The sequence below is a fragment of the Lagopus muta genome, chromosome 7 (assembly GCF_023343835.1).
Source record: "Lagopus muta isolate bLagMut1 chromosome 7, bLagMut1 primary, whole genome shotgun sequence".
NCBI lineage: Eukaryota > Metazoa > Chordata > Aves > Galliformes > Phasianidae > Lagopus > Lagopus muta.
The window spans coordinates 2,410,395-2,438,000 of record NC_064439.1 but is presented as its reverse complement, the minus strand read 5'-3'; the positions used below and the strand labels follow the sequence as shown (position 1 = coordinate 2,438,000).

General features: G+C 44.4%; 1 protein-coding gene across 8 annotated transcripts; it reads left to right on the top strand.

Annotated features, from left to right (window-relative positions):
- Positions 1–1,232: 1,232 nt before the first annotated feature.
- Positions 1,233–27,606, top strand: LOC125696198 (meiosis-specific coiled-coil domain-containing protein MEIOC-like). 8 transcript variants are annotated; one of them, XM_048951594.1, is made up of 11 exons: positions 1,233–1,277; positions 1,408–1,438; positions 4,148–4,260; positions 4,371–4,743; positions 8,468–8,599; positions 12,021–12,187; positions 15,077–15,178; positions 15,691–17,455; positions 19,631–19,765; positions 19,893–20,073; positions 22,400–27,606. In XM_048951594.1, the coding sequence occupies exons 5-11, from the start codon at positions 8,558–8,560 to the stop codon at positions 22,621–22,623; spliced, it is 2,616 nt and encodes an 871-aa protein (XP_048807551.1). In that variant the 5' UTR covers positions 1,233–1,277; positions 1,408–1,438; positions 4,148–4,260; positions 4,371–4,743; positions 8,468–8,557; the 3' UTR covers positions 22,624–27,606. The 8 variants fall into 8 exon arrangements, with proteins under 8 accessions (XP_048807551.1, XP_048807550.1, XP_048807552.1 ...); XM_048951593.1 differs by lacking the exon at positions 4,371–4,743; XM_048951595.1 differs by lacking the exons at positions 1,233–1,277; positions 4,371–4,743 and having other exon boundaries at positions 1,367–1,438.

The following is a 27,606-nucleotide window of genomic DNA, read 5'->3' as shown; positions in this document are numbered from 1 at the left end:
CTGGAAAAATAAAGTGCAGTTCTTCATGCTTTCAGGATCCTCTGAATGTGAGCCTGTGGTGATGCTGCTTTGTCAGAAGCAGCGTTTTCTCTCATCCATCCCCTGCACAAAGCCTGCCCCAAATGGTGTTGTTGTGCTGTTGCCACAATGTGCGTGCAGCCTGAATAAGCACAGCATTTATTCTGCTTGGGGAAGCCCTTCACCTCATCTCTGGTGTGCACACATTTCTGAAACATTTGCAAGGCTTTTCTGTTGCTAACAACTGTTTTGTTGGGGTTTTGTTAGCTTGTTTCTGAGTGCAGGTAATACATATGTACGCCCAAAAAAAAAACACCCTTGGGTTGGGGTTGATGTTGAGGGTTTGTAGGCCACTTCTGGAGCTGATGAGGGACATGGAGAGAAGTCTGAGAGGCAGCCCTGTCCCTGCCAGCCTCATTTTTTAACGAGGTGCTCCATCACTATGGGCTTTGGGCTGAAAGGTCAGAGGACCAGCTGTGCTGTGCCAGGCAGCACTCATGGCATGCATGCTCCTTATGGACAAGCAGTGATCGGTCTCATTCAGTTGTGGCACAGCTGAATGAGGCATAAAGGAATCTGCTGCTGAATGGAGAAGCCATCAGGCAGAGGCCAGTCAAAAAGTAGCCCTTCCTGTCGGTTGCATGAGCTGAAATGAGACTTCTAACAATAGATTTCAGCAGGAAGAAAGAAACACTGAGAAATAAATCACTGAAGTGCCACTGCCTGCATGATCTGATGCCTTTATAGGAAGGAGCTGCCTCACTGCAAACTGCCCGTGTTCTTCTCAAACTGCTTGCTCTGAAATGTCTAACCAAATGAAGGCTGCAATAAACATCACACAGTGCAGCCCAGGCTGAGAACGGGACACTTTTATGGTACAAATTCACCGCTTTTCTTTGATTTTTCTCACCTGCTGCCCCTGTGTGCCCAGTTCAGCTGCACGCATTACCTCAGGGATGAAGTAAACCCACACCGGGGTTGTTTGTTTGTCTCAGACCAAACACAGCTGAAAAATCTCAGCCAAAGAAAAAAAACCACAACAATTTGCATTAGTGAACGTGTGTAGGGATTCCTTGTTGTGACTTTTAAGAACTGCGGCAGCTTTGTCTGTAAGATTCTTGGGCTCTGTGGGTGGGGAGTTGCTCCATGAGAGCCAGCAGCAGAAGGGCTGTTCTGACCAAAAAAAACTTATCTCAGAATCATTAAGGTTGGAAAAGACCACTAAGATCATCTGGTCCAACCGTCAGCCCATGAGCTTTGTAAGCACTCGGGTCGCTCCTAACCTCCAAAGCCATGGGAATCACCTGGTTCTGCTGAAATCTAATCTAAATCTAATCTAATCTAATCTAAAATCTAATGCTTTTTTTTTTCTCCTCTCAATCGCCACAGTGACAACGGTTCACCCTGTGAGAACAAGGAGGTAGGGGATGGGGAGACGTGGTTTAAGTAGGAAGCGCTGCTCCATAGTAACAGTAAAGCACTTGGAGACGCTTTAAGCTGTACGTGCGTTCGGTCAGCAGATTCTCCTCAGGGTGTGAGGGAGGCGCGCTGAGGAGGCGGGAAAAGGCGCGCGCTCTGGGCGGGAAAAAGGGGGGAAGGGGGAGGCGCTGAGCCCCGCGCGGCGGGGAGGATAAAATGGTGGCGGGCAGCGCGCGCCCCTCAGCCCTACGGCTCATGGGGCTGAGGTGAGGCTGCTGCTGTGCTGTGTGCTGAGGAGGCGGACAAGGAGAGTGTATGGGATCCCTGAAAGCGAGGTTGGGTGTGAATAAAGGCTGTATTTGCAGGAGCACCACGCTGCTCCTGGCTGTTTCACAGCTGCTAAGCCCAGCTCTGTCTGCTCCCACCCAAGCAACGAGGGCAGTTCAGGTGTTATTGCTTGGAGCTGGAGGTGCAGGTGCTGCTGTTGGAAGCGTGGCTTTTGCTGCGTGGAAGCAATGAGATCTGCTGTGTTTTGGCTTCAGAATTTTCTCAGCCATTTGTGTTTTATAAAGGTGGTGAGCCCTTCTGAAAGGGCTCTTCTGTAACGTGCTGTTCTCAAGCGAGCAGAAATAATTCATATTTTTTTTATTGTTGTTATTATTTGTGTCTGGATTTCCTCTTTCCTCCCCCTTGTACAGGTCAAACAAGAGCAGGGTTTGCTGTCAGGCTCTGTTTGAAGCTGTTGGGGTTTATCCGTATCCATAAGATGAGTGTCAGCGCTGTTTGTGTTGCCATAACACTGGAAATGTTTGCACTGTTTCCTCAGTCCCTCCTCAGAGCGTGGCTGGGGATCAAACTGCCTGGAACACTTGTATTCACTCTGTGTTACTGGCAACGTCAGTGCAAATGTGCTCTTCTGGAAGCCTGGCAGTGAGTGTGAAGCTTCCCACTGTGTCTGTGTGTGCTGAGGGCCTTAAATTTACCTGCAGCAGATGTGGAGGAGGACGGTTGCCTTCACTCTGTGCCAGCACAGCTCTGTGGAGGGTAACCAAAGGGAGAGCAGTGATAATGTCAGCAAGGGCTGAGGGTTTTTGGAAAGGATGGCCTTGTTTTCTATAGGCTATGATGTCAGGAAGACTGTGTGGAATAACTTAGTATTTGAGGCAGGTCAAGTGCTGTGGGAAGTTCTTCAGTGTATTTTAGCAGTGTTGTCACTGGGAAGCGCTGCAGTGATGGATCTTGATGATGATGATGATGCAGGGGGCTGCAGCACCTCCCCTACAAAGACAGGCTGAGGGAGCTGGGCTTGTTCAGCCTGGAGAAGGAAAGACTGCGGAGTGACCTCATTGCAGCCTTCAGTACCTAAAGGGAGCCTACAGACAGGAGGGGAATCAACTCTTGGAAAGGGGAGATGACAGCAGGACAAGGGGAAATGGTTTGGAGTTGAGGGAGGGGAGATTGAGGTTGGATGTTGGGGGGAAATTCTTTGCTATGAGAGTGGTGAGGTGCTGGAACAGCTGCCCAGAGAGGCTGTGGATGCCCCGTCCATCCCTGGAGCGCAGGTTGGATGGGGCCCTGGGCAGCCTGGGCTGGTATGAAATGTGGAGGTTGGTGGCCCTGCCTATGGTGGGGTGTCTGAGCTTTCATGATCCTTGAGGTCCTTCCAACCCAAATCATTCTGTGAAAGTGAGGTGAAGTCACTGTAACTTACTGAGAACACCCTGGGGACAGAGAAGATGTATATAATCTCTAAAAATCATCCTTCTAAGATCTCTAGTTTTCAGTCTGCCTGCATGAAGCCATCCAGGAACTCAGAAGAGTTTTCTGATTCCTACTGTAGCACTTGTAGCTGTCGTGGGAGCTTTCTCATATTCTGTGAGATGCATCTTGGAGCATGGGAAGCACCTCAGTGTTATTGCTCAGGATGAGAAATGTATGTTTTTAGGTTTAACTCGGCTGAAGGATAAACTGAGGTTTTTGGAAAGATTTGCTAGCAGCTTGCTGGCGCCATGCTTTCCTTTTATTTCAGTCTCAAGACTTTGCAGTAATACTTGGCTGATGATGGATGACACATCCCAGCAACTGATCCATTTTCTTTTTTATTATAGCAATCAGCTTACCAGAATAGCTATTTTATTATTATTTAAAGATGAAAGAGGCTCTGATAGCCTTTTCTGTTGTCTGTATGGATTTCTTAATTTAAACTATTAAAACTGTTCAGACTTAATTTAAACTATTATTTTCCTAGTTTAGATGTTAGGAGGAAGTTTTTCCCCCAGAGGGTGGTGAGGCACTGGCACAGGTTGCCCAAGGAGGCTGTGGATGCCCCATCCTTGCAGGCATTCCAGGCCAGGCTGGATGTGGCTCTGGGCAGCTTGGGCTGCTGGTTGGTGACCTGCACACAGCAGGGGGTTGGAGCTGGATGAGCACTGTGCTCCTTTGCAACCCAGGCCATTCTATGATTCTTTATTCTGTCATAGCACATGGTGTGAGGGAAACACCAGCGTTCGTTATTAATGTTCTGAATTAAGGCATGGAGTTGTAGGGGAAAAAAAAAACTTATTTACTAAGGAAATATGTGTAAAAGGTGATAATCCATATGCAGTAGAGGTATTTGACTGAAAGTGGGAGGAGGTGAGTCAGGTGCAGCACTTGATCTTGCAGGAAAGCCTTTGACTGGAGTAGCCTTAACTTTTAACTCTTCTTGCAGGAAGCCGAGGGCTGCATTTGCTCACTGAGTCTTCACAATTACTTGGCTGAGTGAGCCCAATAGGAATCCAAGTGGCAGATGCATCGTGAGCAGTGACAAAAGCATTCGTTTGGGTGAGTTATCTTTCCTTGTAGAGAAACCAAACCCTCAGGGGTATGAGAGGCAATGAGCTTGTTATAAGAACTCCTTTATTGTTCAACTGGAACGTTGTTACACCTTGCAGCAATTAATATCTCCTTGCTGGGTGGTGCTTCCTGGTTACAACTGGAAGAGTTTGAAAGCATGTGATCACCAGAAAGTGGTTGCTTAGAAGCTCCTTTGTCTGTGAGAAGAAGGTGCACGCTTGCTGAAACGACCAGAATGCTTTTTCCCATTTGGGAAGCAGTTCCCAACTAAAGGAGTTAATCTGCAATTGCCAGCAGTTCCTGCAAGCCTCTGTAAGAAGGAGGCTGCTTCGAGGCCCCTGGGTCCTGCACTGTGCAGCTACTGCCCAGCTGAGGAAACTACAATTCCCATAGTACTTCCACATACTGGTCCTGCAGTGACATCAGACGTTACATGGCACAGACTGGTTGTAAAGCAAGAAGACCAAACATGTAAGCTCGGTGTTTCTTTCACTTCTGCAGCAGGACCTTTGGCAGTGTGAAATCTTTGCTTGCTAGGGGCGGATTTTAGCTGTTGCAGAGCTATTTGGCAGGGCGTGTACCTGAGGTGACACTCAAGGGCGAGCAATCCGTGCCGTGCAGCCCTGGGACCTCTCTGCCCTGGAATAGCTCCGTGCAGAAATCTCTCAGCGCCAGCGCTGACACTTCGTCGCTATGGACCGCTTCCAAGCCCGCAGCCCGAAAACCGCTGCTGTTCTGCTGCGTTCGTCCCGCCGTTTGGACGGGTGGAGGAGGGACGCAGCCCCACAGCCTGGCAGCGCCGTGCGTGCCGCCCCGGGGAGGTGAGCAGCGCGGGGCTGCCGGGCGGTGCCTGCGCTGCTTCCCGCTGCCCCACAGCCGCCCGCCTCGGGGGAGGGAGGGGAGGAGGGCTGAGCAGCTTTGACTCGGCGGGAGGCGCTTCTCACCGCGGGGTGAGGCTCCTGTGCGTGTTCGTTGGTCGGGAGAGGTGGTAGGTGTCCGTAAGGAAGCTGCAAAACAATCCAGAGAAGCGATTTTTGCAGTGTAGCGTGTGCTCGGGTTGCTATGATGCTGCACTTTGAAGCTCAGTCGTTTGTCGGTCCGGCAGCGCTCAGCCTCGCAGGAGGTTGTGTGTGATGAGTAGCTGAGAAACCTCCACGCACAAACGCCTCTTAACGTGGACCTGCAGAGCTTTCTAGTGAGGGTCGTGCTGTGAGCCTCACAAAGTGGTTGGGAAACTTGAGGGCTCTTGCTGTTGTACTCGAAGACGCTGAAAAACTTGGAGAAACTGAGTAACAGGTAATAGTTCCCCCATTAATTTCTGCTGGGAGACAGTTTGAAGCTGTTGAACAGCGCTGTGACCTGATGTGCTCAAGCCTGCAAACTTGAAGACATCTATTTATTGCTTGGGTTTCACAAACTGGGGAAGTGACCAAGTGGAAAAGCAGCTTTCTATCTCATCTTAGTAGTCCAATGAAATCGAGATACAGGAATCTCTAATGATGTGTGACATATGCTAATCCTTGTTCTGTTAAAGATGTTTTTATTTGGCCCCAGTTGTTGGTTTATAACTTCAAAGGCTTTTATGGTAAAACGCTGAAATTGTCGATGACTTAATTATATGTTTGTTAAAAAACAACTCTAAAAACACCTCATTTGGGAGGTTAACTTATAGTTGATAATCCAACACATCTGGACGAGTATTTCCTAACTTTAATTGAAGTTTTGTATTCCTAAATGAAAAGACTTACTGGGAGTATATTAGTACCAAGAGTCTATTTGAAGGGATACCATCTACATCTTGTGCTCTTATTTGTAATATTTTGGCCACGTTTGGATTTGTTGTAGCAATTAGAAGTTGGGGTAAAAAGTCAGTTGTTTACATGGAGGTCCCTTGTGTGTCTCTGCTTAAGTGTGTTTGTTTGCTGTGATGGTGGAGTCGTGGGCTGCTTGGTGATGAGTAACAAGCTGCCTTCATAACACCTTTCTTCAGCTGTCCCAGATTGGGACTGTGAGATGATGGCATCTCACAGCTGAGTTGGGTTTTCCGTTTTTACGATTGGCAGCTTGATATCAGTGCTTTGTAAAGAGCAGTTCTCTAATTGGGGATGAGTGTGTTAAGTCTTCTGTAAACCAACCCGTCCTCAGACACCTCCGAGTAAGGCTGGGAGGCCTGTGTTGTTGTGTGCAGATGTACTTAGGAGTGGTGGGACTGCACGTTTTGAAGGGCTTGTGGCGTTGGGTCACGGTCCTGGTTTGCAGATCTTTAATATTGTGGGAGTGTTCTGCATGCTGTCCTTTGGAAGAAGAACCTCACAAAGGTACTGGTGTGCTGTTCCAAGGATAATGCCTTCATGAAGCTGGAACTGAGGAGCAAAATGGGGATCTGTTCTACAACAGACCTTGGCTTGTGGCTTTGTAGAGCAGGTAGGCCTAAATATAACAAGCAGATGTGCCAAAAAAGAGAAGCGAGGGCCTTCAGGCTCTGCAGGGGGTGCAGCCATGTAACCTCATCTCTGGGATCTGTGTCAGTAGGGTGGGCTGTGCATGCACATAGTGCTCACTGTTGGCAAGGTTCATTTGGAGTTTCTAGTGTTAATTAAAAAAAAAAAAAAAGTATTAATTTTAAAAATGGGAGGATTAGCAGATGTTACACAGGCGTGAAGGGTTGTGGGATTGCATTTCTTTTGGATATTGTGGGTTACGTTGTCAAGATGCGTGTCACTCTTCTGGTGAGCTCTGGACATCTGTGAAATGGGGTGGGGTGAGAACAAGAAGCGGGTGGTCAGTTTTCCCTGCTAACAGAACAGCTTGTTGCCATCAGGTATTGGGTTGTGGTCGCTCATCTTCTTGCTCTTGGCTCAATGTCAGAAGGGAAAAAAAAAAACACAATAAAAATAACCTCCCACAACTTAAAGCTGTATAAAAATTCAGGGCGTGTTCAAGTGCTCCATGAAAAAATCTGTCAGTTGAACAAAACCCAAACTGGCGGTGCTCCTTTAAAGCATTGCTTCTAACAAAGCTCCAACGTAGCACCCTCAGGTTGTGAACTTTAATGTGACTCCTGCACTGCCTTGAATGCTCGAAGTAGCGACTGTTTTGAGATGCAAATGGACTGCTTGAGATTTCAGCTATCAACCGGCCCTGTGAGAATCCCGGTTAAAAGGTCAGTCAAGATTAACAGTTTAGACACACTGACTGAACAAACCATCGCAGGTGGTGCGAAGATATTACCAGGCATCTCTTCTGAAAGGAAGCTGTGTGAAAAGTTGGTGCCTGGAAGCAGTTGTATGCACCTGAATCGCTTCAGTGCTGAGCCTTCTGGCTTAGCTCAGCTTAAGTACCGGGTGCACGATCTTCCTCCTTAGGGGGGTTGCAGGGCTTTCTGCAGAGCCAGGAGTTGTGTTACTGCAGCCCTTCCCTTGCTGTAGGGCTGCTATGTTGTACCAGCTGATGTGAGAGCAGCCAGCTCTGCTCTTTCAAGAGGCACAGGTACCTGCACACCTCCTGCAGAGCTGTTCTGCCAGACTTTGCTGTCAGTCTGAGCGCATTTCTCTGCTGCATGGTGATGGAAATGCTGTAAGAATCCCAAGGAAACTGACAGTCAGGAGTGGGTGAACTAATTCATTGTGCTCTTAGTGCCTGTTTCCAACAGGGCCTTGGGAAAGAGAAGAGTGAAAACTTCTGTGTGTGCTGAATGACATGTTGTAGCAGGTTTGTGGATGGACAACAGTTGGGTAAATCCATAGCTCTCCCATTCAGCCACGTTTGGATGCGGGCATCATCTGACATAATCTGATTCCTTTAGAAGAGTAAATGCTGTGTGAAGTTTTAAGAACTGCCCATGACATGACAGCCGCACATCCTAGCTTGATTTGTCTCAGCCTTTAGAGCAGCCCCTTCCACGTTCATTTCTTCCACCAATTAAAGTTTTGTGTCAGCTAGGAAGAAACCCAACAGTTTTGTATTGTGCAGACTGGCTGCTGTGGGCACTGTTTTACTGTACCCTGCAATGCAAGTGGCTCAAGTTGGAGAAATGGCACACATGCGAATTGCAGGAACTGAATGAGCTGCTTATCACTAACAACAGCATGGAAGATTATTCTCTAATGTTTGTAAATGAGTTTCCTGCCTAACAAACAGGACATTGACAGGCCTGGTATTGTTTCTTTTTCTCTTTCTGATTGTTTTAAAATAGGTTAAGTCTGCCCTTAAGAATCTGAATTTCTGCTTGGGTGGCAATGCTGCATACGTTACAGAAGAGATCTTGCCTGCTGGTAAGGAGGACATGGTCAAACCAACTGCCACACGTGGTCATTACAAGTCACAGGTGGGTCCAAAAAGTGAGTTTGCTTAAGGAAACAAACACTTTTATATTATGTTACTTTTTATAACTGTGGGAATCATTTCCAGCATAACTAATATTGAATATCTGCATACGAAACAAAAGAATCCACCACCAAAAACAAAAAAACAACAACAGAGAATGCTACATTACAGCTGGAGCAGATCTCACTATTGCTTTGTGTCAGTGCAGGAGATGAAGCCAGATGATGGGGCAGTCAGCACTCGCTCATTCAGGCTGACTTTGGGAGGCTCTTGTTGTCTGTGAGACTTCCCACTGAGTGGGAAGAGCAACTGCTAGAAATTACTGTGGAGAACAACTCTTTGGCTATGTGAAATGAATGATTTCAGGTGGTTGTGCTGAAAACAGAGAAACAAAAAAGAAATGCCCCAGAAACCAGTGAGTTCTTAATGGCAGTTGGGCTGCAGAGCCCCTAAAAGCAGGAAATGTCTAGCTAATAAATCAGAAAATACATTCAGTGTGAAAGTAACTATACTGTGCAGTGCTGTCACTTACTGGCATTACAAAGAAGTTTGACTGCTGTTTATAAAAAGCATCTGCAACCAGTTCTCTGTAACAGCATGTTCCTCCAGTTTTCAGATAAGTGGCTGTAAAAGGACTTCTTCCTGATCTAGGCCGAATGTTTTTGGTGAATGTTCAAGTTCATTTACTCCTCTGAGCTTCCCAGAAGTTAAAAGCCCTCTGTGTGCATTTGAAGACACTGTGTGACTTCATAACAGCGATGGATGATAAAAAGCATGGGGGGAAAAAAAGTTTGCTCAGTTGGGCTTGGAGAGAGTGAGCTTAGTGTGTGCATGTTTCTGTTCTGCAGAAGTGAACTGAAGCTGTGTCTCGTTATGCTTTGAAAGATAAAAAAGTCTGCTGAGATAGCCTATCTGGGTTTTAGATACGGTCTTATTTAGTGGGAGCACTGGTTTCTCATGACTTGCAGGGTGGAAAGAATGAATTAGGAATCCAAGAGGAGACCATTAAGAGTTGCTATTTGGTTTTGTTAGAGACAAGCATTTTGTTTACTGATTTATGTTGTTTGAGATTGAAATTCTGAATGAAGCACATCTGTGGCTCTGCAGGCAGCCCTTCCTTTGCAGAGCCTGCTAAGGAAAGTCTCACTCTGAAATTCAGCAGAGGACTGAAAACAAAGCAAACTGTAGGAGACAGCACACTGCTTTGCACCTTTTTTACTGCAGCTTGCTACTAGCTGGTATGTAAAGCACAGAGCAGAGTTTCCCAGTTGTTGAACAAAGTTCCTAAACAAGATAGAAAGAGAACCTCCAGTGTTTTGGAAGTGCTAACAGGTGAGGCAGCACTGAGGGGACAAGAAGTACCTCTTCTGCTGAGCTTCAGTCACATCGTGCTGCACAGTTCATAGCAGCAGTGATTTATGGCCCTGAAAATAAAGACAAATCCATTCGTTACAGATCCTATTTTTAATCTATGCAGAAGTATTTTGTATTTTAGCCAAAGAACATGATTTATTTGTGTGTTGATTCCCTAGGGACTAAACAAGACCAGAGCCCAATGTACTTGCTGGTGCCACTAAATTATTACTGGAATTTTAGTCTTGGTGAGCTCCTGCTTTCTGAAATGCCACCTATGTGTTGCTCATCAGCCCTTTGTAGAGCACAGTTTGGATACCACACTTCTCATCTGCAAACATAGGAGCTGCTCTGTCACCTGGGCAGTGTTGTGCTGTGGGACAGGAAAGGGATCTTATCTCTGCTTACTGACACAGACATTGATAGCATGTTTCTGTGTGACGTTACAGAATGTGTCCAGACTGTAGGGTAAAACAGGAGGAGAGAGAGAAATTAACTTGTTATTTTCTCTTTTAAACAAATGAGGCATGAGAGAGTGCAATGATCAGCAGTGAGGTTTTGTTCTCTTAGGTTACAGAGACATAAATGACTTTCAAAGAAGCCTGTCAGAGACTCCAGAGAGACTTAACACACACAGCTGTGTTCAGGCAGTGTAAATTAAGCTTTTTTTTTTCCTTTTCACTCATTAAGAGCTTTGGAGATGCTTCTCCAACAGCAAATGCTGTCTCAGAGTTGGCAATTCTGGCTGTGTGAATGTGGCTCCAAGTGAAAATGCAGTTTTTATCTTAGAAGCAGAAAAGTGAGAGCTTAGTACAACAGTTTGAATGTTAGCAAACAAGGCACACTTGTCACTGCAGCATTGCTTGTTCCTTTCATTTTCTGCTTTTAACACTCTTCAGGATTTGAAGTACATGATTGAGATCTGTGTGTGGTTTCCAAAGGGGATTTAGCAAGTGATTATTTTGATCCAGCACTAGTTTGACCATGCCAATGAAAGAGTTCTCTTCTTTCTTTATTAAGCTAGAAAAAAAGTCAGGCACACTGTGCCTTCTCCAGCCGTGTTTACAATGGAGGATTATGAAGTTTATTTTATCCTCAGTCTTAGAAGAGGTCTTGCTTTCTATCCTCAGCAGCCAGGTAACCAGAGTCCAGTATGGCTTCTGAACTTACATTTTAGTGGAGCTGTTTTCTTACAGTGCATCCTGAATTCTTCCTGCTGCCCAGTTGTACACACAGGACAGGTGCTGGCAGCAGCTCCAATTCTTTTCCATCAACTTTCTAGTGCTGCACTCTTCTGTGTCTCAGAACAGATAGACCTGGACAGACAGACAAAGCTGCTTACTGGGAGGGCTGTTAGAGCAGTGAAGTGCACACCATGTCCTTTTTTTTTTTTTTGGTCCTTTTTAACCCTTGTTTTTCTTGCAAATCCTTGACTGACACATCCAAATGAAGCTGGGGATGCTTAGACAACCTGCAGGTGGTCTCATGGCCACAGAAGTGATCTTAGTGTATAAATACACTGGAGCTTTCAGTCACTTAATCTGAAAGTTTCTTCCTTTTTTTTCCAGGCACTGCTCTCCATTCTGGGGGGTGAAGGGGAACAGGGAACTTCTCTTAACCACATTTTTCTCTGTAAAGTTCACATGCGTCTCCCCCTGCTTATGTGGGGTTCTTTGCAGGAATATCCTGTGTTGCCAGAGATCTGGCAGGGTTACTGCTCTGTTCTGTTTGCTCAGAAGGGCTGCCTGTGTGCGTTTCCAGTCATAGGCTAAAAGACTCATCTTGTGAACTTGGTGTGTGAACATCTGCAGTGTGAAATCTGCAGAGAATTCCTGTTACTGTGTAGTATATTTATTATTTACTTTAGGAGTATCAAATTAGGACTGTTTTAAGGTAGGGAAACAAGTTTTAAGGAAGGGAGTGAGTTTTAGACTGCATTCTGGTGATTCCCACGTTACATTTTCCTGAAAAATTACTTAGCTTAAGCTATAAAAGGGAGGTTTTACTTAGTTAACTTTACTGCTCACTGACCTACACATCTAACATCTATTTTCACCTTTTCAACAAAGGTAAACGGCAAGAAACAAAGAATGGACACTCAATTAATTTCCCCGTTATTAGGAGCAATTACCAGCCCATCACATCCCTTAGAATCTTCCTGTCTGCACAGTGACTGCTCAGCATGTGGGGAACTTGTTGGCACCAAAACTCCCTTCCAGGACTGCACCAACAACCGGTATGTTTACACACGTTGGTTGTGTGTGTCTCTATACACTTAAACTTCTTGTAAGAATAATTTTTAAGGAATTAAATGGGAAACTGTTACATGTAAACGAAAAGCTGGTAAAGACAAAGCCTGCCTTCCTTTCCTTCCTTCTCTCTGTGCTTCACCTCCCAATGGCCCTGCTGGTGGAGGGATGTGAGCAGCAGTTAGCTGCAGGTCAGGTGGAAGCAGCACCCCTCTGCTGCTGGCAGCATCAGTACGTGCAGTGCTGCTCTTGAACATCTGCCAGCCTGCTCAGTGCGCCCTTGAAGTAATGCACTCGAGTGTGAGTTTATACAAAAAAAAAACAAATACAAATCGTTGTTGGATGCTGGCTGAATGCAGAGTTGTTTTTGACTTGCCCCATGTGTTAATGTGAGTGATGTGTTAAGAACAACTAAGAGACTTTAAATGTCAGCTAAAATTAAGTAGTTCTTGTTTTCTTGGCATAGGAGATCAATATTCTTACATTCTTTTGTGTGATAAAGGCTTTGTTTCCCCCTTAATTAAAACAGGTACATTTGAAGTGCTTTCTAAGAAGGGGAAGATTGTTGAGTTCCCATGAAATTTAACACTTTCCTATCTTCACTGCTCTTGGATTCTCAATCCTAACTATTTTACCTTCTCAGCCCTCCGTGGGACTTTTATGAAGTCCTCTGTAGTAACCTCTGAAATCTTAATTATTTAGCATTCTCCAGAAATATAAATGCATCACTTTGAGCCTTATACAGGGGTAAAGATGGTCATGAATTACATGAGCATTGTGAGAAGCAGGGAATTATGGCTTCACAGTACAGAAACTACAGTAACCCCCCCAAATTATGTTCTCCTTCAAATATATTCTTTAGGGCTATATTGTGTGCAGCAGTTAAAATTATAATGTTGAAATTATTGCAGCTTTAGAAATGCATAAAAAATAATTTAAGCTTCCCACTATCTCTTTTTTTTGCTGGTACCACATGATGGCAATATAATACTGCCTTGTTTGTAGGGTTGGTGGGCTGGTGCAGGTTGGCACAGTAGCTTTTCCATTCTTGCTACCCAAGCTGCTGCTGCTGGCATTTCTAGTGTCAGATGTCTACTATTCACTACCAGCAAACATCTCAACTTGGTAGGCACCACAAGGATCATAGAGTCCAACTCCTGGCTTTATACCAGCCTGCCCTAAAATCAAATCCTATGTCTGAGGGCACTGCCCAAATCTCCCTGAACTCTGGCAGCTTGGGGCTGCACCCACCACCCTCTGGGGCAGCTCATTGCCTTCACCCCTGCCTGACCCACCCTGACACAGCTCCATGCAGTTCCTTTGTCCCTGCAACTGGAGAGCAGAACTCAGTGCTGCCACTCTGCTCCTCACGAGCAGCTGTGGGGCCATGAGATCTCCCCTCAGTTTCCTCTTCTCTGGGTTGAACAAACCCAAGTCTCTCAGCAGCTCCTCACACCCCTTACCCTTCAGACCCTTTGCCATCTTCACAGCCCTCCTTTGGGTGCCCTCTGACAGCTTCGTATCCTTCTTGCATTGTGGTGCCCCGACTGCCTCATCCCAGGCATAGAATCCAGCTCTGGGTCTTGTTAAACTTCCTGCAGTTGGTGACTGCTTGAGCTCTGATGTGTCAAGATCTCTCTGAAGGTCTCTACTGCTCTCAGAGATGGGGTTTGATTTTTGGGCAGTCCTCTGTGGAACCAGGATTTGGACTCCATGATCCTTGTGGGTCCTTTCCAATTTCAGATGTTCTATCATTCTATATCTAAGGCAGTCAGTAGTTCCTCACTTTTTTTTTTTTAATTATTAATTACCAGTAAGAAAGAGGAAGTTTGATGGGAAAGGAGGAACTTCAAAGGTTCATGAGGTGCTGTAGGATAACAGTTACGGAAGACACACGTGTTACAAAGAAGTTAAAGTGTGCAGAGGTCTTAATATCTAGCGAGACATCAGTGGCTAATCTTCATTGTGGAAGAGATTAGCAAAGTGACAGTTTTAATTGTTTATCCCACAGCCCTGGGCTTTGTTAATCTGCAATATTAGCACGAATAATTCTGTAGCAGAACAAGCAGTGTAATTGTTTGGATAAGCTGACACCAGGGGAGGGCTGAGAGAGCTTCAGGGAGGCAGAAATGATTGAGCTGAACAAGAACAGGCAGGGTGAAATTTGTTGAAGCAACATATAGCATCTTAATTAGCGTGTTAAGTTTTAATTAGTTTCTGATATGAAGTTAAATGTCACTGCAGGCAGCTCTGTGAAGGTCTCATTTTTGCACCTGATGTAACAGCTAGAAGTTGGGGTTATCTAAGGGAAGTGATAGTTGAGCACCTTTGGTATTATCAGTAATAATTGAAGCTGTGACCAATCCTTTTCTAAAACCAGGTTACGAAGAGGCTCAAGTGATTCTTAACAAAGAGAAAAAGGTTAAGTTTAAAAGGTGTTAAGATTAAAGTAACAGCTCTTCAATATCAAAGTAGAATAAGTTCAAAACCACAAGATTTTGAGAAGATCATATTTACACTACAAAGGAGGTGGTCAGAATGTGAAGAAATGTTGCACTTTGTTAAATAGCTGCATTGATTGGAAAGAGGAAAATCTTTTGGTGCTTCTGTCTCCTCACACAGCAGCAAGAAAAACCTTCTGGGAAGCAACAGGTTAGAAATGCTGAAGGAAATGTTCAACTGGTTTTAGGCTGGAGAAGTCACAAATGCAGGAATAAATTTGTATGTATGTATGTTGAGAATACACTGAATTCACACGATTAAGAGACACTGCTGATATGAGTGAAAGGTTAAATGAATGCTTTACCGTTAGTATGTTTCATTTAGAAGGGAAGAAAGATTTACTTAGCTATGCTTTCGTTGTTTTTGTTTTTCAGGGCACAGACAAATCTTTCTTATTCTGGCAATGGCCCCGATATGTTTGGCCTGGTGTCGAGCATCCTAGAGGAGCCAAACAAGGCAGAACCAGCTACAGATTGGTCAGTTTATTCTGAAATTCTTATGTTGTGTGTCACTTCTACATCCTTTTGTCACCCGTGTGCATGTTTAAAATTGCACAGAATTGAGAGATAAAGGGCTTTCTCATAAAGAAATGTGAAAACTTATTTTTAACTAGAAGTAGCCTGTTAGAAACGCAGCAATTTCAGTCTTCCATTGGGTCACAGCACTGGAGGGGGGGGAGAGGGGGAGTTCTAAAAATGTTTAAAAATAATCAATAGAGATCTGTCTATAAATCATCACGTGCAAAATAGTTGAAATCTACAGTTCTGAATGCGTGTAACATAGAGAACAGCAATGGCAACCAGATTCCATTTAGCATTTATTTAACTGCAGTAGAGATTTCCTCCCCTTAAATTCTGTAGGAGAGCTGGGTATCCTGAGCCAAGAATGTAAGGGGAAATGTGTCCAGGGCAGAAGATAACCCTGAGACGTGAGCTGTTGCAGTGTGTGAAAACGCTCTGTTGCTGGAGGTTTCTTAATTCTGTTACAGGAATTCACTTTCAAGATTGTTGCCACCACTGTGGGCTTCTGATTTAGGAAACAACTGTGAATTCTCAGGGCTTTCATCTGAGCACTCTGTAGGCAATGAGGATTTGATGTGTGCACAGAGCTGCTACCAGTCGCACGACATGGAGCTGCTGCACAGAGGTTTAGAAGACCTTTATCTGATCCAGTCTTGGCTTTCTCCATCTGACCCCTGCACTCAGCCTGACAACGCTCTGAAAAACGACCATCCTGCAAATTCCTCTTTGGAAAATAAGAATTCCATTCTCCAAGAAAGGTGCGCGTTTCAAAGCGCGGATTGTAATCAGCATTGGAGCAGAGATGAGCAGATGAGCTTAAATGGAGACTTTGAAAAGAATGGTTCCAGTTTTAGCACCTCTTCTCAAAACAGAGTGGAAGATAACCCTATCATTCAGACAGGGTGCTGGAGAACTGAAAGAGCAAGAGGCAACGTGATGAGAAATGGTGTGTATGAACAAATTAAACATTCTCCTGGTCTTTCTAATCAGTCTGTTGGTGACTCTTGGGATGAAGTGCCCCAGAACAGCCACTTCTTTTCTAAAAGCTGTGAAAGCTTTACAGCTGCTCAGAAATCCCAGTCATCTGTTCATCCATCGCTGTATTTTTTCAGTCAACCAACGAAGGAAAGCTTTTCTAGAGCGACGAACAGAAAACCATGGGAAACCCATGTGCAAAATGGTCATCAAAGCTTTACTTTAGGGGATGTTTTTAATAATAATAATGAATGGAAGAACCACGTTAGTCCTGAAGAGTACACTCATAAAATTTCTGAGTTTGATTTGTCAGTAAAAAATGGGAATTACTTGCTGTACCATGGACATACATGGCAGGATGGGAAATCTTCCAGTCCAACAGCTGCATCAGATGCTGTGTTTGGAAAGCAAGTGGTAATGAGCACACAGTCATCACCTGGAGCTTCAACCACATCTGGGGGCTCCTCCCCACATCAACCTGTGGCATATCCCTCTTATTACTCACAGACCTCACCAGTCCTCCCATTGGGAAAAGATGGAAGGTTACAAACATCAGAGAGTATTTCTAACAGTTTGGGAGTTTCTAATTTCATCTCAGACACTCAGAAGCAAGTGAGCCCTTCTGGACACTCACAGCATGATTCTTTGCCTAGTAAAGAGGGGCAGCAATGCAAATTCCCTGTTAGTTTTTCATCCAGCTGGTTAACACAACAGAATGTTTGGAGTGAAAACCCTGAAATGTGCCACAGGTTTCAAAAAAAGCAAACCCAGGAAAGCAGGAATAAAGATGATAGAAGAAGCAGAAGGAACTGCATTCCTCATTTTGGATATGCAACCCCAAACTGCCAGCAGTACAACATGATCCAAAAGAGCCATGAACAGAATGGCAGTATCATGTCAGATTTTACCAGTCCTTTTCTTCCTTCCTTCCCATTCATGTCTGATTTTAAGCAAACTCCCAGCTTTTTTCCGTTTAACCACCATCTGTTTTCATTAGCAAAGAACTTCAGTTTCCCTCCTTCACCTTTTCCATTCTCAGAACTTGTTGATCTTCTCCATTATGATGATTTTAACCACTTGAATCCCTTCATCAGTGACCTCTTTTGTGGGGAAATAACAGCCCCATACTTTGCCTTTCCAATGCCATTTAACAAGTGCAGACCTCCCAGGAGCCGCAGTGGACCTTCTAATGAGCTTCACACCCAACTGGAGGAGTGCTATGAGCAGTGGAGGGCTTTGGAGAAAGAGAGAAAAAAGGTAAAGCATCGGTGATAATAACTTTTTGTCAAAGCTACTGATTACATTAAGCATCTCACAGGGAATGGAAACCCTGGCATTCCTCTTCTTTTGAGGAGGAGACACTTAGGTTATTTTAAATGCTTAAAACACCATCCCAAAAAATCTGCTTTGAATATAATGTTTGTATTATTGGCATGACTGCTTTTAAACCGTATGTGTCTTCCAGCTTTGATTTCTAAGTCTCTTTCCACTCAGGGCTGCTAACAACATTTTTCTCTATGAACCTGCAATATTTGCTACCCTAGAATCATAGAATGGCCTGGGTTGCAAAGGAGCACAGTGCTCATCCAGTTCCAACCCCCTGCTGTGTGCAGGTCACCAACCAGCAGCCCAGGCTGCCCAGAGCCACATCCAGCCTGGCATTGAATGCCTGCAGGGATGGGGCATCCACAGCCTCCTTGGGCAACCTGTTCCAGTGCCTCACCACCCTCTGGCTGAAAAACTTCCTCCTCATATCCAACACAAACCTCCCCTGGCTCACTTTAAAACCATTCCCCTTGTCCCATCACCATCCACCCTCACAAACAGCCGTTCCCCCTCCTGTTTATCTGCTCCCTTCAAGTACTGGAAGCCCACAATGAGGTCTTCCTGCAGCCTTCTCTTCATGCTGAACAAACAAGCCCAGTTCCTTCAACCTTTCCTCATAGGAAACGCCTGGAAACACTCCTGTTTTGTGTTGTGACAAATACAGCCTGTTGGTGCAGGACTGGGACTTCAGCTGAGTCATTTGGGATGACTGAATTTGCCTTCATCTCATCAAGCACATTTGTGTTTGCCCATAATTGACTTTTCTGCTAGAGGTTTCCTTTGGCTACGTGCTTGATTTTTGTGGTTAAGCACTGAACATGCAGGGGGTTTCATTAGTCAGTATAAGCTGTTCTCAGTCCTGCAAGTCAGCCTCCATAGCATGGTTCACATTCCTGCAGCCAAAACACTTTCTCCCCAAAGAGGATGACTGCATCCTTGTTGCCTGATAGGAACGTGCCAGATCTGCATTCGTTGCTGTTTGTGGATATTGTTTGGGAGATCACTGGTTGGCAGGGATTAAGACTTTGTGAGGAGCTGTTCTAACAGTCTGATCTGCCCAAGGACAGGGCTGAGGCCTCTGTGTCAGTGCTGTTTATGTCATTAGTGTATGTGTAGCTCACCTTTACACTGGTACACAGGAGGAGATTTTAAGTTTCTCAGCCTGCATGCGTTTCTGAGGAGGATCAACAGAATTTTCCTCCAGTGAAACCTGCATTTAATTCCATCTTGTCTGATCAGCTGGCTGCTTCAGTTCCAGAGGGCTGTGTTGAACTTCAATGGCAGCGAGCTTCTTTCCTTCTCTAAAAATCTCACTCTTCTAGAGATCTGTTACTTAGGAACAACTGTGATTTTGTACTTGGTGAGGGCTGGGGTGTTAATAAGGATGTCAGTAAAGCAGAAAGGCAGCACATGTTGAAATGTAAGTGTGGACTTAGCCCTAGCTTGAACAGCAGCATGATATCTAATCTCAATTCACTGTACACTGAAGAAGGACCAAGACAGAATCCACTGCTTGCTGTGCCACCTTTTATTCCAGGTTTAGGAAGTTTCTATGCCAAAAACAGTCACAGTGGTGCTTTGTCACTGCTTGTGTTACACCATGTTTTGGCCGGTTCCTTTGTCACTGGGAAGCTCAGCAGTTGTGCTGATGACTTTTTGAGCTGATACCAGGCTCTGTTAAAGGTGGCTGATTCCTGATGTCCTTCAGTTGAGCTGTGGTGGTGTGTTCACCTGTTTCATTTAATCGATTATCCAAACACACAGCATTTGAGAGATGCAGTGAGAGACATGGATTTAAATGCCTGGGATGCGCTGCCAGAAATTCTATGCCTCAGACTGTGTCCCAGGTTAGTGAAAATGAGGTTGTGCAGATTTGAGTGCTGTCTAAAAGCATTTCCTCTAAAATAGAGCTGAATCAAGGAAGTATTCCTATCCTACAGCAGCTGGTTGCATACCTAGAGAGATACTCGGGAGCATTTTACTGTAAACACAGGCAGAAGTAAAGGTAGGAAACTCTTCCATTCTATTTGAAAATTCTTAAGCAAATGGCAATGTGGATTTTCACTGTAATTTTCAACTGTGATGTTATTTCCATTTCCCCTGCAGACTGAGGCTGACCTTGCAAGGAACTTTCCAGGAAGGCATGTTTCTAGCTCCAGTAACACTCCTGTGTCTCAGCTCCCTGCCCACCCATCACGAGTGGATCGTCTGATTGTGGACCAGCTCCGAGAACAGGCCAGGGTGAGTTTTCCAGAAGGGAGTCACAGCACCAGGTGAAATGCTTTGCTTCCTCTTTGCTTTCTGTTGTTTTGGTCTAATAGAGTTGCCGACACGTGGTGATTTTTGGTGTTTTCAATGTGTCTGGTAGGTGCTCACCTTAATAGGGAAAATGGAAATGCTGTGTGGTGCCCCTGTGCATGGTAACGTGTCTGCTGCCTTGAAACACCACATGGAAGCCATCCACGTAACGCAGGCACGGCGTAAGGATGAGGTTGTTAATGCTGTTAATCCCCAGAGACAAGGAGTGCTGCGTTACAACAGCGAGAAAGGTAAGAGCTCCCCATTCCAGCAGCTCCAAGAGCTTTTTTGAAGATTTACTTGTGGAAAACATGTAGTTTGAAATGCATGGTGGCAATGATTTATTGCATCTTCTGCAAAGAAGTTGCAAGACTTACCTCCACTTGTGTAAAATTAAGCTGACGAGATTTCCTTTGCTTTTACTATTTCAAACACTTTGAAGCCTTCTCTTCCTTTTTAAAGTATAACTGTAAAAACTGTTTGGTGATATTATATAAAAATAAGTAGTCCTATAAATCAAAACCTGCTTGTTTTTAAACAAGTTTAATTTTACATCCTTGCTATTTGACCAGTCTTTCTTTTCAGCTTATAAAGTAATGAATGCTGTGCTTCTTCATAGTGTCTACATTATCTAAATCACAAAACTGCCAGAAATTACACTTTCTAATTCCAAATTGCTGTTGAAGTAAGGCCAGATTAATTTCCAGCTGGAGTGTGTACTCCTCCAGAGGCTTGTGTGCTATTCTGCAGTTTCACTGTCACCAAGCAAAACTGCTTCTTAATTAGACAACTTGCTTCACAAATTTGTCATAAATCTGCTTTCTAATGGTGACTTTGAAAGCACGTTAATTGCTAGGAAGTTAACAAACTGTAGCTTGTTTTCTATCATAAATAGCTGTAGGAAAGCACTTGTTAGAAAATAAGCCATGTGATACAAAGCTGTGGAAAGCAGCATGTTTTACATCTTTAGTTTTCCATGAGGTGGGCAAAGCTGGCTTCCTGAAAGCAAAGTGTTAATTGGAAGAGATGTGCTTAGTTCACAGCAGCACAGTCTGCCACAGATTTTTGTCTATTACCAATGTTTCAGTACCAACACAGAATCACAGAATGGCCTGGGTTGGAAGGGACCTCAAGGATCATGAATCTCCAACCCCCCTGCCACATGCAGGGCCACCAACCTCCACGTTTAATGCTAAACCAGGCTGCCCAGGGCCCCACCCAACCTGGCCTTGAACACCTCCAAAGACAGAGCATCCACAGCCTCTCTGGGCAGCCTGTTCCAGCACCTCACCACTCTCTGGGTAAAGAATTTCCCCCTGATGTCTGACCTAAATCTCCCCTCCCTCAACTTAAAATCATTTCCCCTCATCCTAATACACGTATCAACCATTTCAAAGAGTTGATTCCCCTCCCCTCTGTGGGCTCCCTTTAGCTATTGAAAGGCTGCAATGAGGTCACCCCGCAGCCTTCTCTTCTCCAGGCTGAACAAGCCCAGCTCCCTCAGCCTGTCATCATAGGGGAGATGCTCCAGCCCCCTGATCATCCTAGTGGCCCTCCTCTGGACCCTCTCCAACAGCTCCCTGTCTTTTTTGTACTGTGGGCTCCACACTTGGATGCAGTATTCCAGATGGGGCCTCACAAGAGCAGAGTAGAGGGGGGACAGTCACCTCTCTGTCCCTGCTGGCCACCCCTCTTTTGACGGACCCCAGAGCACAACCAGAGCAACTGCATTCCTTTCCAAGGGTTGAGGATGAGTGGAAGCTGCTATTCAATATGATGACTGCACAGCTGATATCTTTTGGTATTTGGGTTTTGGAGGGGAAGTTGATATTTTTGGAAGTGAACTTCTCTCAGAAACGCTTTTTGAGGGGGATGTTCCTCAGCCTCACTGCCGTCCTCCGTTGGATCCTTTCTCAGCACTGCTCTGCAGTGTTTGACTTCCTGTCACTACAGCAGAGATGGCAGTGCAGCTCTTTGGCATCCAGCAGTGTTTGAGATAGCCCTCCTTGCAGGAAGGAAAACTGAACTGTAAAGTGTAAAAATGGTTGACACCCACTTGTCAAAGCAAAACACCTTCTTAATGATGTCGTATCCTTAAATGTAGTAGTCCTATGAGCAAATCTATAAGCTGATGGCACAGCAGAGCTCAGCTGTGAGTCAGTGCCACCAGCAGGTAGACAGCAGGCACCAGGGATTGCATGGAGCTCATTTGGCTGCACCGTGGTGGGCAGGCTTACTGATCGTGCTGGTGTGATACCACTGTATCATTGCGTTTCTTCTATGATGACATCAATTAAATAGGCTTAATTATTCTCTTGCAGGGATGATGGGGAGTTAGTCCAGTAAACTCTGGGCACAGTTATGGTTGCTATCAGTGTGAGGTGTTGTACCTATGGGTTGCAAGAGAAGAATAGCTGAATAGGGCTTCAACAGTTACAGTGACAGCACAAGATCAGCTGTTTCTCGATCAAATGTTGTGTACTGATGGTGTTAAATGAATTCAGGCAGCTTTTCTGTGTATTGTTATGAATCGGGCTCGTGTACTAGCTTTACCCAGAAGGCATTTTTCTGTTGCAGATGTTCTGGCTCTGGCAGCTGCCATTAGAGAGTTGGCTGCTTCCACACGCAGGGCTCGCACTGCGTTATGGTGTGCATTACAGATGGCTTTGCCAAAACCCTCCCCAAGCAGCCTGGTAAAGCATGAAGCTGAAGGGACGTCACAAGAGCTTTGTACTCTGAGCACAAGCACACGAGGATCCGCCAGCATGGAGAACGACAACACAAGAAGCAGAGAAGCCTGAGGAACCCATGAGGATCCTGGAATGACAGCTAATAGTAATAATAATAATAGAGGGGGGCAGGAGGCCGAGGATGGGGGGGAGAAGGGTGAAGCGGCCTGTTATACTGACAGTGTTTTCCATTGGTTATGAGAAAGCAGGAAGGTTGCAACAATTGATCAGGGCTACGGTTCTGTTACTGTGATTCTGCATCCCTTACTGGTGTTAATGCAGTGGTAACATTGCTGGTATTACAATGTCTGCTATGTTAGAATGTTAATTGGAACTAAACAGTAGCTGAGCGTTTCCTTGTCTGCTTATCCAAAGCTCCATACCAGCTGTGATTCAAGCCATGACCTGAGAAACCAGTGTGGTGGAAATTAATCCTCCTTTCTGTGTTAGTGGTATGGTCCAGCATACTGAAAAGAGGGGGGAAAAGTCATTTGAAAGGTATTTCATTCAGGTGTTGATTTGTTCTGCACCATTACGTAGTTCTTTTCAGTGCCAAAGTGATCAGTAAGTGGGTTGCATCCTGTCATGGAGCAATCCATGCTCCTGTGGTGTTTTTCAGTTGAGGAATTTGGGTTATTGCTATGTTTGAGAATAATCAGCTTTTAATGGTGGTTCTATGAGATGCTTCAGCATTTGTGCTGCCAGATTCTAGCTAAACCAAGGTAGATAGAGCTTTCCTACGTCTTAAACCAAGTATCAGCACGTTTTACATCTCAAATACAAGGATTTGGAGACTTGCAGTGAGATGCATGTTGACAGGAGACTGAAAAAAAATAGTGGCTCAGGATTAGAAAAGAGATTTATTGATTTCTCACTGGGTGAGAAGCCAGTAATTGCACAGCCTAGTGTGACTTCACTGAAAAATGCTCTGTGTTATGAACGTGTGTTCATGGTACCACAGATCTTTGGAAACATTCCATATTTATTTTCATGTGTTTATTGAATGTTTATTTCAAATTCTATTTTAGTAATATAAAGTTGGATCTTTTGCCAAGCCTTGCAGATAATCACATTTAACAATTTACTCAGGAAATATGTCTATTGTTATATAAATAAACACGTATACATAGGGATTTTGGAGGGGGGGAGGGATGTTTGCAAGATATTTACACAAAGCTAGCTACATCCTAGGTTACCAAAGCTGTTCAATGGTTTGTGTTCTGTGTGGAAGATTTCACACATTGCATTGCTGTTAGCTGGTGTCCGTTCTATGGCTTAGACAATCAGAAGTGCTGTGTGTTGGTGTGAATGTTCAGGGGGAGAACTGGAGCAGAATGAGTGATTCCAGTTTTCTTCTTGCAGCACGTGAGTATTTCAGTGCTTCAACAACTGCCTGAATGCAACAGCACCACTTCCATGTCACTGCTAACCAGCTGTGGCTCTCAGCTATTGCTGCAGTAATGAATGGCTTTGGAGAGCAGTTCTCACTTGCAAAGTGAATTAAGCATAAGGGAAGCTACTGAGAGGTATAAATAGAGATGCATCTGTGTTCCATAGTGCAGTTTGACCTTTTGTGGGTAAATCCAGAATTGTTTCCAATTATTGCACTTGCAGAATGTTCAAAGGCAAAGAAACACGGGGCACTGGAAAGTTGCTTTGAGTGTGAGGGTTTTCTTTGTGCAGGTGCAGCGTTTTGCACAAATTAAGATGGTGAAATTGGCTTTTGAGAAACCGATCCCCTGTTACACAGCTGGAAAAGTGGAGTCTGCAGTATTTCAGCCCATGGCTAATTTTTAATTGTGATTACTGTATTGACAGGAAGGCAGAGCTGGGAAGAACAACTGTGGTCCTGCAGGAGCACCCTGTAGCAGGGTGTGTATAGAGCAGGGTCCATCTTACTGTGGTGCTGTGCATTAATCATTACTCTCCAGGGACGTGTTCTCAACTGATTCCTAATGTTGTTAACGTGCCTTCAGCAGTTTGTTTCTGAGCACAGTAAGTAGCAGGAGGCTCACCTCTGTTTTGCACTGCTGTTTAATTACCTGTTTACAAGGAGTTACAGTGTGGCTGCATCTGACAACAGCTGGGGTGGGCTGGTAGTGCTGTGCACCATTGCTGCAGAGTCACAGTGCATGGGATGTGTATTTGCTGCACTGAATTGTTGGTGTGGATAAGGATAATGCTCCTGGCTTCAGTTGCTGATCATCCTCACAGTTGCTGACTTCAACGAGAGCAAAGCTTTGGGCTGTTAGCTCACACTTAACCCAGCAAGGTAACTTCATTTCACAGTCTGTGTTTGTTTCTTATTCATACTGTTTTCTTCCCATTTGTGAAGCAATAGGGTAAAATTACTTTGCTTTGTTTCCATAAGTAGCTCTACTGAGATACTTAATTTCTTTCTTTTCCTGGGCTGATTTTTTGCAGTTTACACTTTTTGAATGAGTTGTAGCAGTGCTACAGATCTGCTCCCACCTAAGGAAACAAGATGCTTCAAAGTCCCCTCTCAAGTCCCAGTTATTGCTAAGTTAGGTGTTTTTTCGTGCAGTGTGGATCTGTCATGCTTTAAAATCCCAAAGTGGGAGTCCAACATAAGGTAAAACATAAGGCTGAGTTACTTCTGGGCACTGCAGTAGCCATTGGGTTCTTGTGATTTGGTTCTGCTGTTTCTCAGAGGAAGGCCCTGCGTCAGAGCCAGGATGTCATTTCTGGTAGCAGGTTTGGCATCCCTGCTTTTCTTCAGATTCCACGGATACCTCTGGAAATTAAATGAATCTGGTGGGATTTATATCAACTGACACTAAGAAGTTTGCATCACTTTGTCTCCAATTTGCCTGGAGCAACAGGCAGGGAGGCAGTCTGGGCTCGTGCTCTTTGCCTGCCTGGGCTGTTCTCAGAAATGTTTGGCAGACTGAATTGTTCCTGAGCTGCTCTTGTTGCTTTTTCTTCCCAGGCTGAATGTTTTTCTTTGCTGTTGGTATTCACTGCTGCCATAAACCTCCCTACCTGGGCGTGCATCTTTTGGAGCTGATTTGCCTTACAGCACAGAGGCTATTGCTCTGAGCTTCACGTAGGATGTTGGATTTTGTTGTTGCCATGTTTGAACTGCTACAGAGGTTATGCAACCAACAAACCTTAAGCCTGTATGAATTTCTTTAAAGATTATTTTCTTACCTGTTCTGAGAGCTGACTTTGTTTTACTCTATTCAGGAGTGGTGATGTCAGTGCTGCACTTTGGAGCAACCCCAAGCAGTGGTGCATTGCGGATTTTGCTCCTAGCATCATTACTGCTCTGCTGATGTATTTGGTTCTACTTTATGGCCCCACTATTCTATGTTATCTTTGTAGTGTCATTAAGGTGGAGAAAACTTCTTCAGGATTATTAAGTCTTAAAAGCTGTACATGATGTTGGACAAGAATGACTGTTGCACATTGGTGAATGTATGAGAGCTGTGGACTTTGGGATGCATGTATTTAATTAATGTTATTTTTAAATAAGTGCACTATGCTACTGAAGAGATGGGTGTTGTGGCCCTGCTTCCACTAAGCCAGCAGCTTGGAGCACTGGCTATCAAGAAACTACAGCAAAGTGTGTTCCTGACCTTGATTTTGTTTCTCTCTATGCTGACAAACATGGAATTAACAGGATTGTTTTCCTCTTAAAGCTGAGGAATGGACCCACAGCAGGAGCTTTGGCTGAATTGAATGCGTGGGTTTCATGAAGGATTTTGCACCTTGTTTCTCTCCCACTTGCTTGGACAGAAATGAGCTGTAGCCATCTGAAGGCCTGGATTGATTTCTGGAGCAGTTCATTGCCACCAGCACTCCCTGTTTTGGGAATGCAATATGAAATCAGGCATCCCTCACTTTTTGTTGTAGGTCACTTTCTAACTTAGAAAAAAAAAAAAAATATATATATATATATATATATATATATATATATATATCACTTTGCCAATCAATTTCAGTTACATAAACTGGGAGGTCCTTATTTTACTTCATTAGCAATACTGTAATCAGAGGTGCAAAAAATGTGTGCTGTCTGTGCTTTTAGAGACCAGAAATACCTGGGGCTGGGAGCAACTTGAAAAAATGTGGGCAAGTGGAGCTATAAATCCTCTCTGCTTGTTTTCCTTTCTAATGCTCATTTGGCCATTGTTCACATTTGGTCTCTCAGAAGAGGGTTAGAAAGGATGAACAATCAACTTGCAGTCCCTGCCAGCTGGAAATTACTTTACATTTTTTAGTTGTATGAAATACAACCAGTTTAAAACTCATTTATGCACAGTAATAACTTACTGAGCATAGTTTTTTTTCACCAAATTAGGCTGCCTCCCATTATATAAGGGGGAAAAGTTTCCTTTTGTTTTATATGATATATGCAAAGATGAACAGTGTCTGTATTTTAATATACTATTTGGTGTCTGAAGCATCTTTTACACGTTTGTTGTTCAAACTCATGTATTTTATAGCAAGTTTGACACTGCTGGTGTCACTGCAGGAGGACTCAGAGCTGATCCACTCAATAGACCCAACAGCAATATGTGAAAGTACAATTCAACCATAATTACTGGTGAGACAACAGCCAAAGTTGATGAGAAGGTTTGTGTTACGTGTGTGAGAGTCTCAGAAAGGAGAGAAAGCTGTACTTAATAATGGCCAGTGTAATTTATTGGGGTATTATGAATGTGATTCCTTTTAAATAACCAGCTGTGTCATGTGCCTCCTTAATAAATAGTTATGGCTTGTTGTTTCAATCAGTCTGAACTATTTGTCAGCTGCTGTTCTTCAAGAGAGTTTAACATGTTTTGTCATTCTGCCTTGAAAAGATGTTGTGTGTTCTGCTTTAACACAGTTAAGAAAACAATTAAAATCTTCCCTTTTTATGACATTGACTTTATTATTTTGACACGTCCTGTGGGTGAAGAAGGAGCAGTTTGGGTTTGTTTTTATTGGGCTTGGAAGATCCTTTGAGCTGGATGCAGAGTTGTGCAAGGCTGCTCGTTGATGAGCTGAAGTGGCAACAGAACTCCTTTATGCTGGATGCCCTAAAAGATG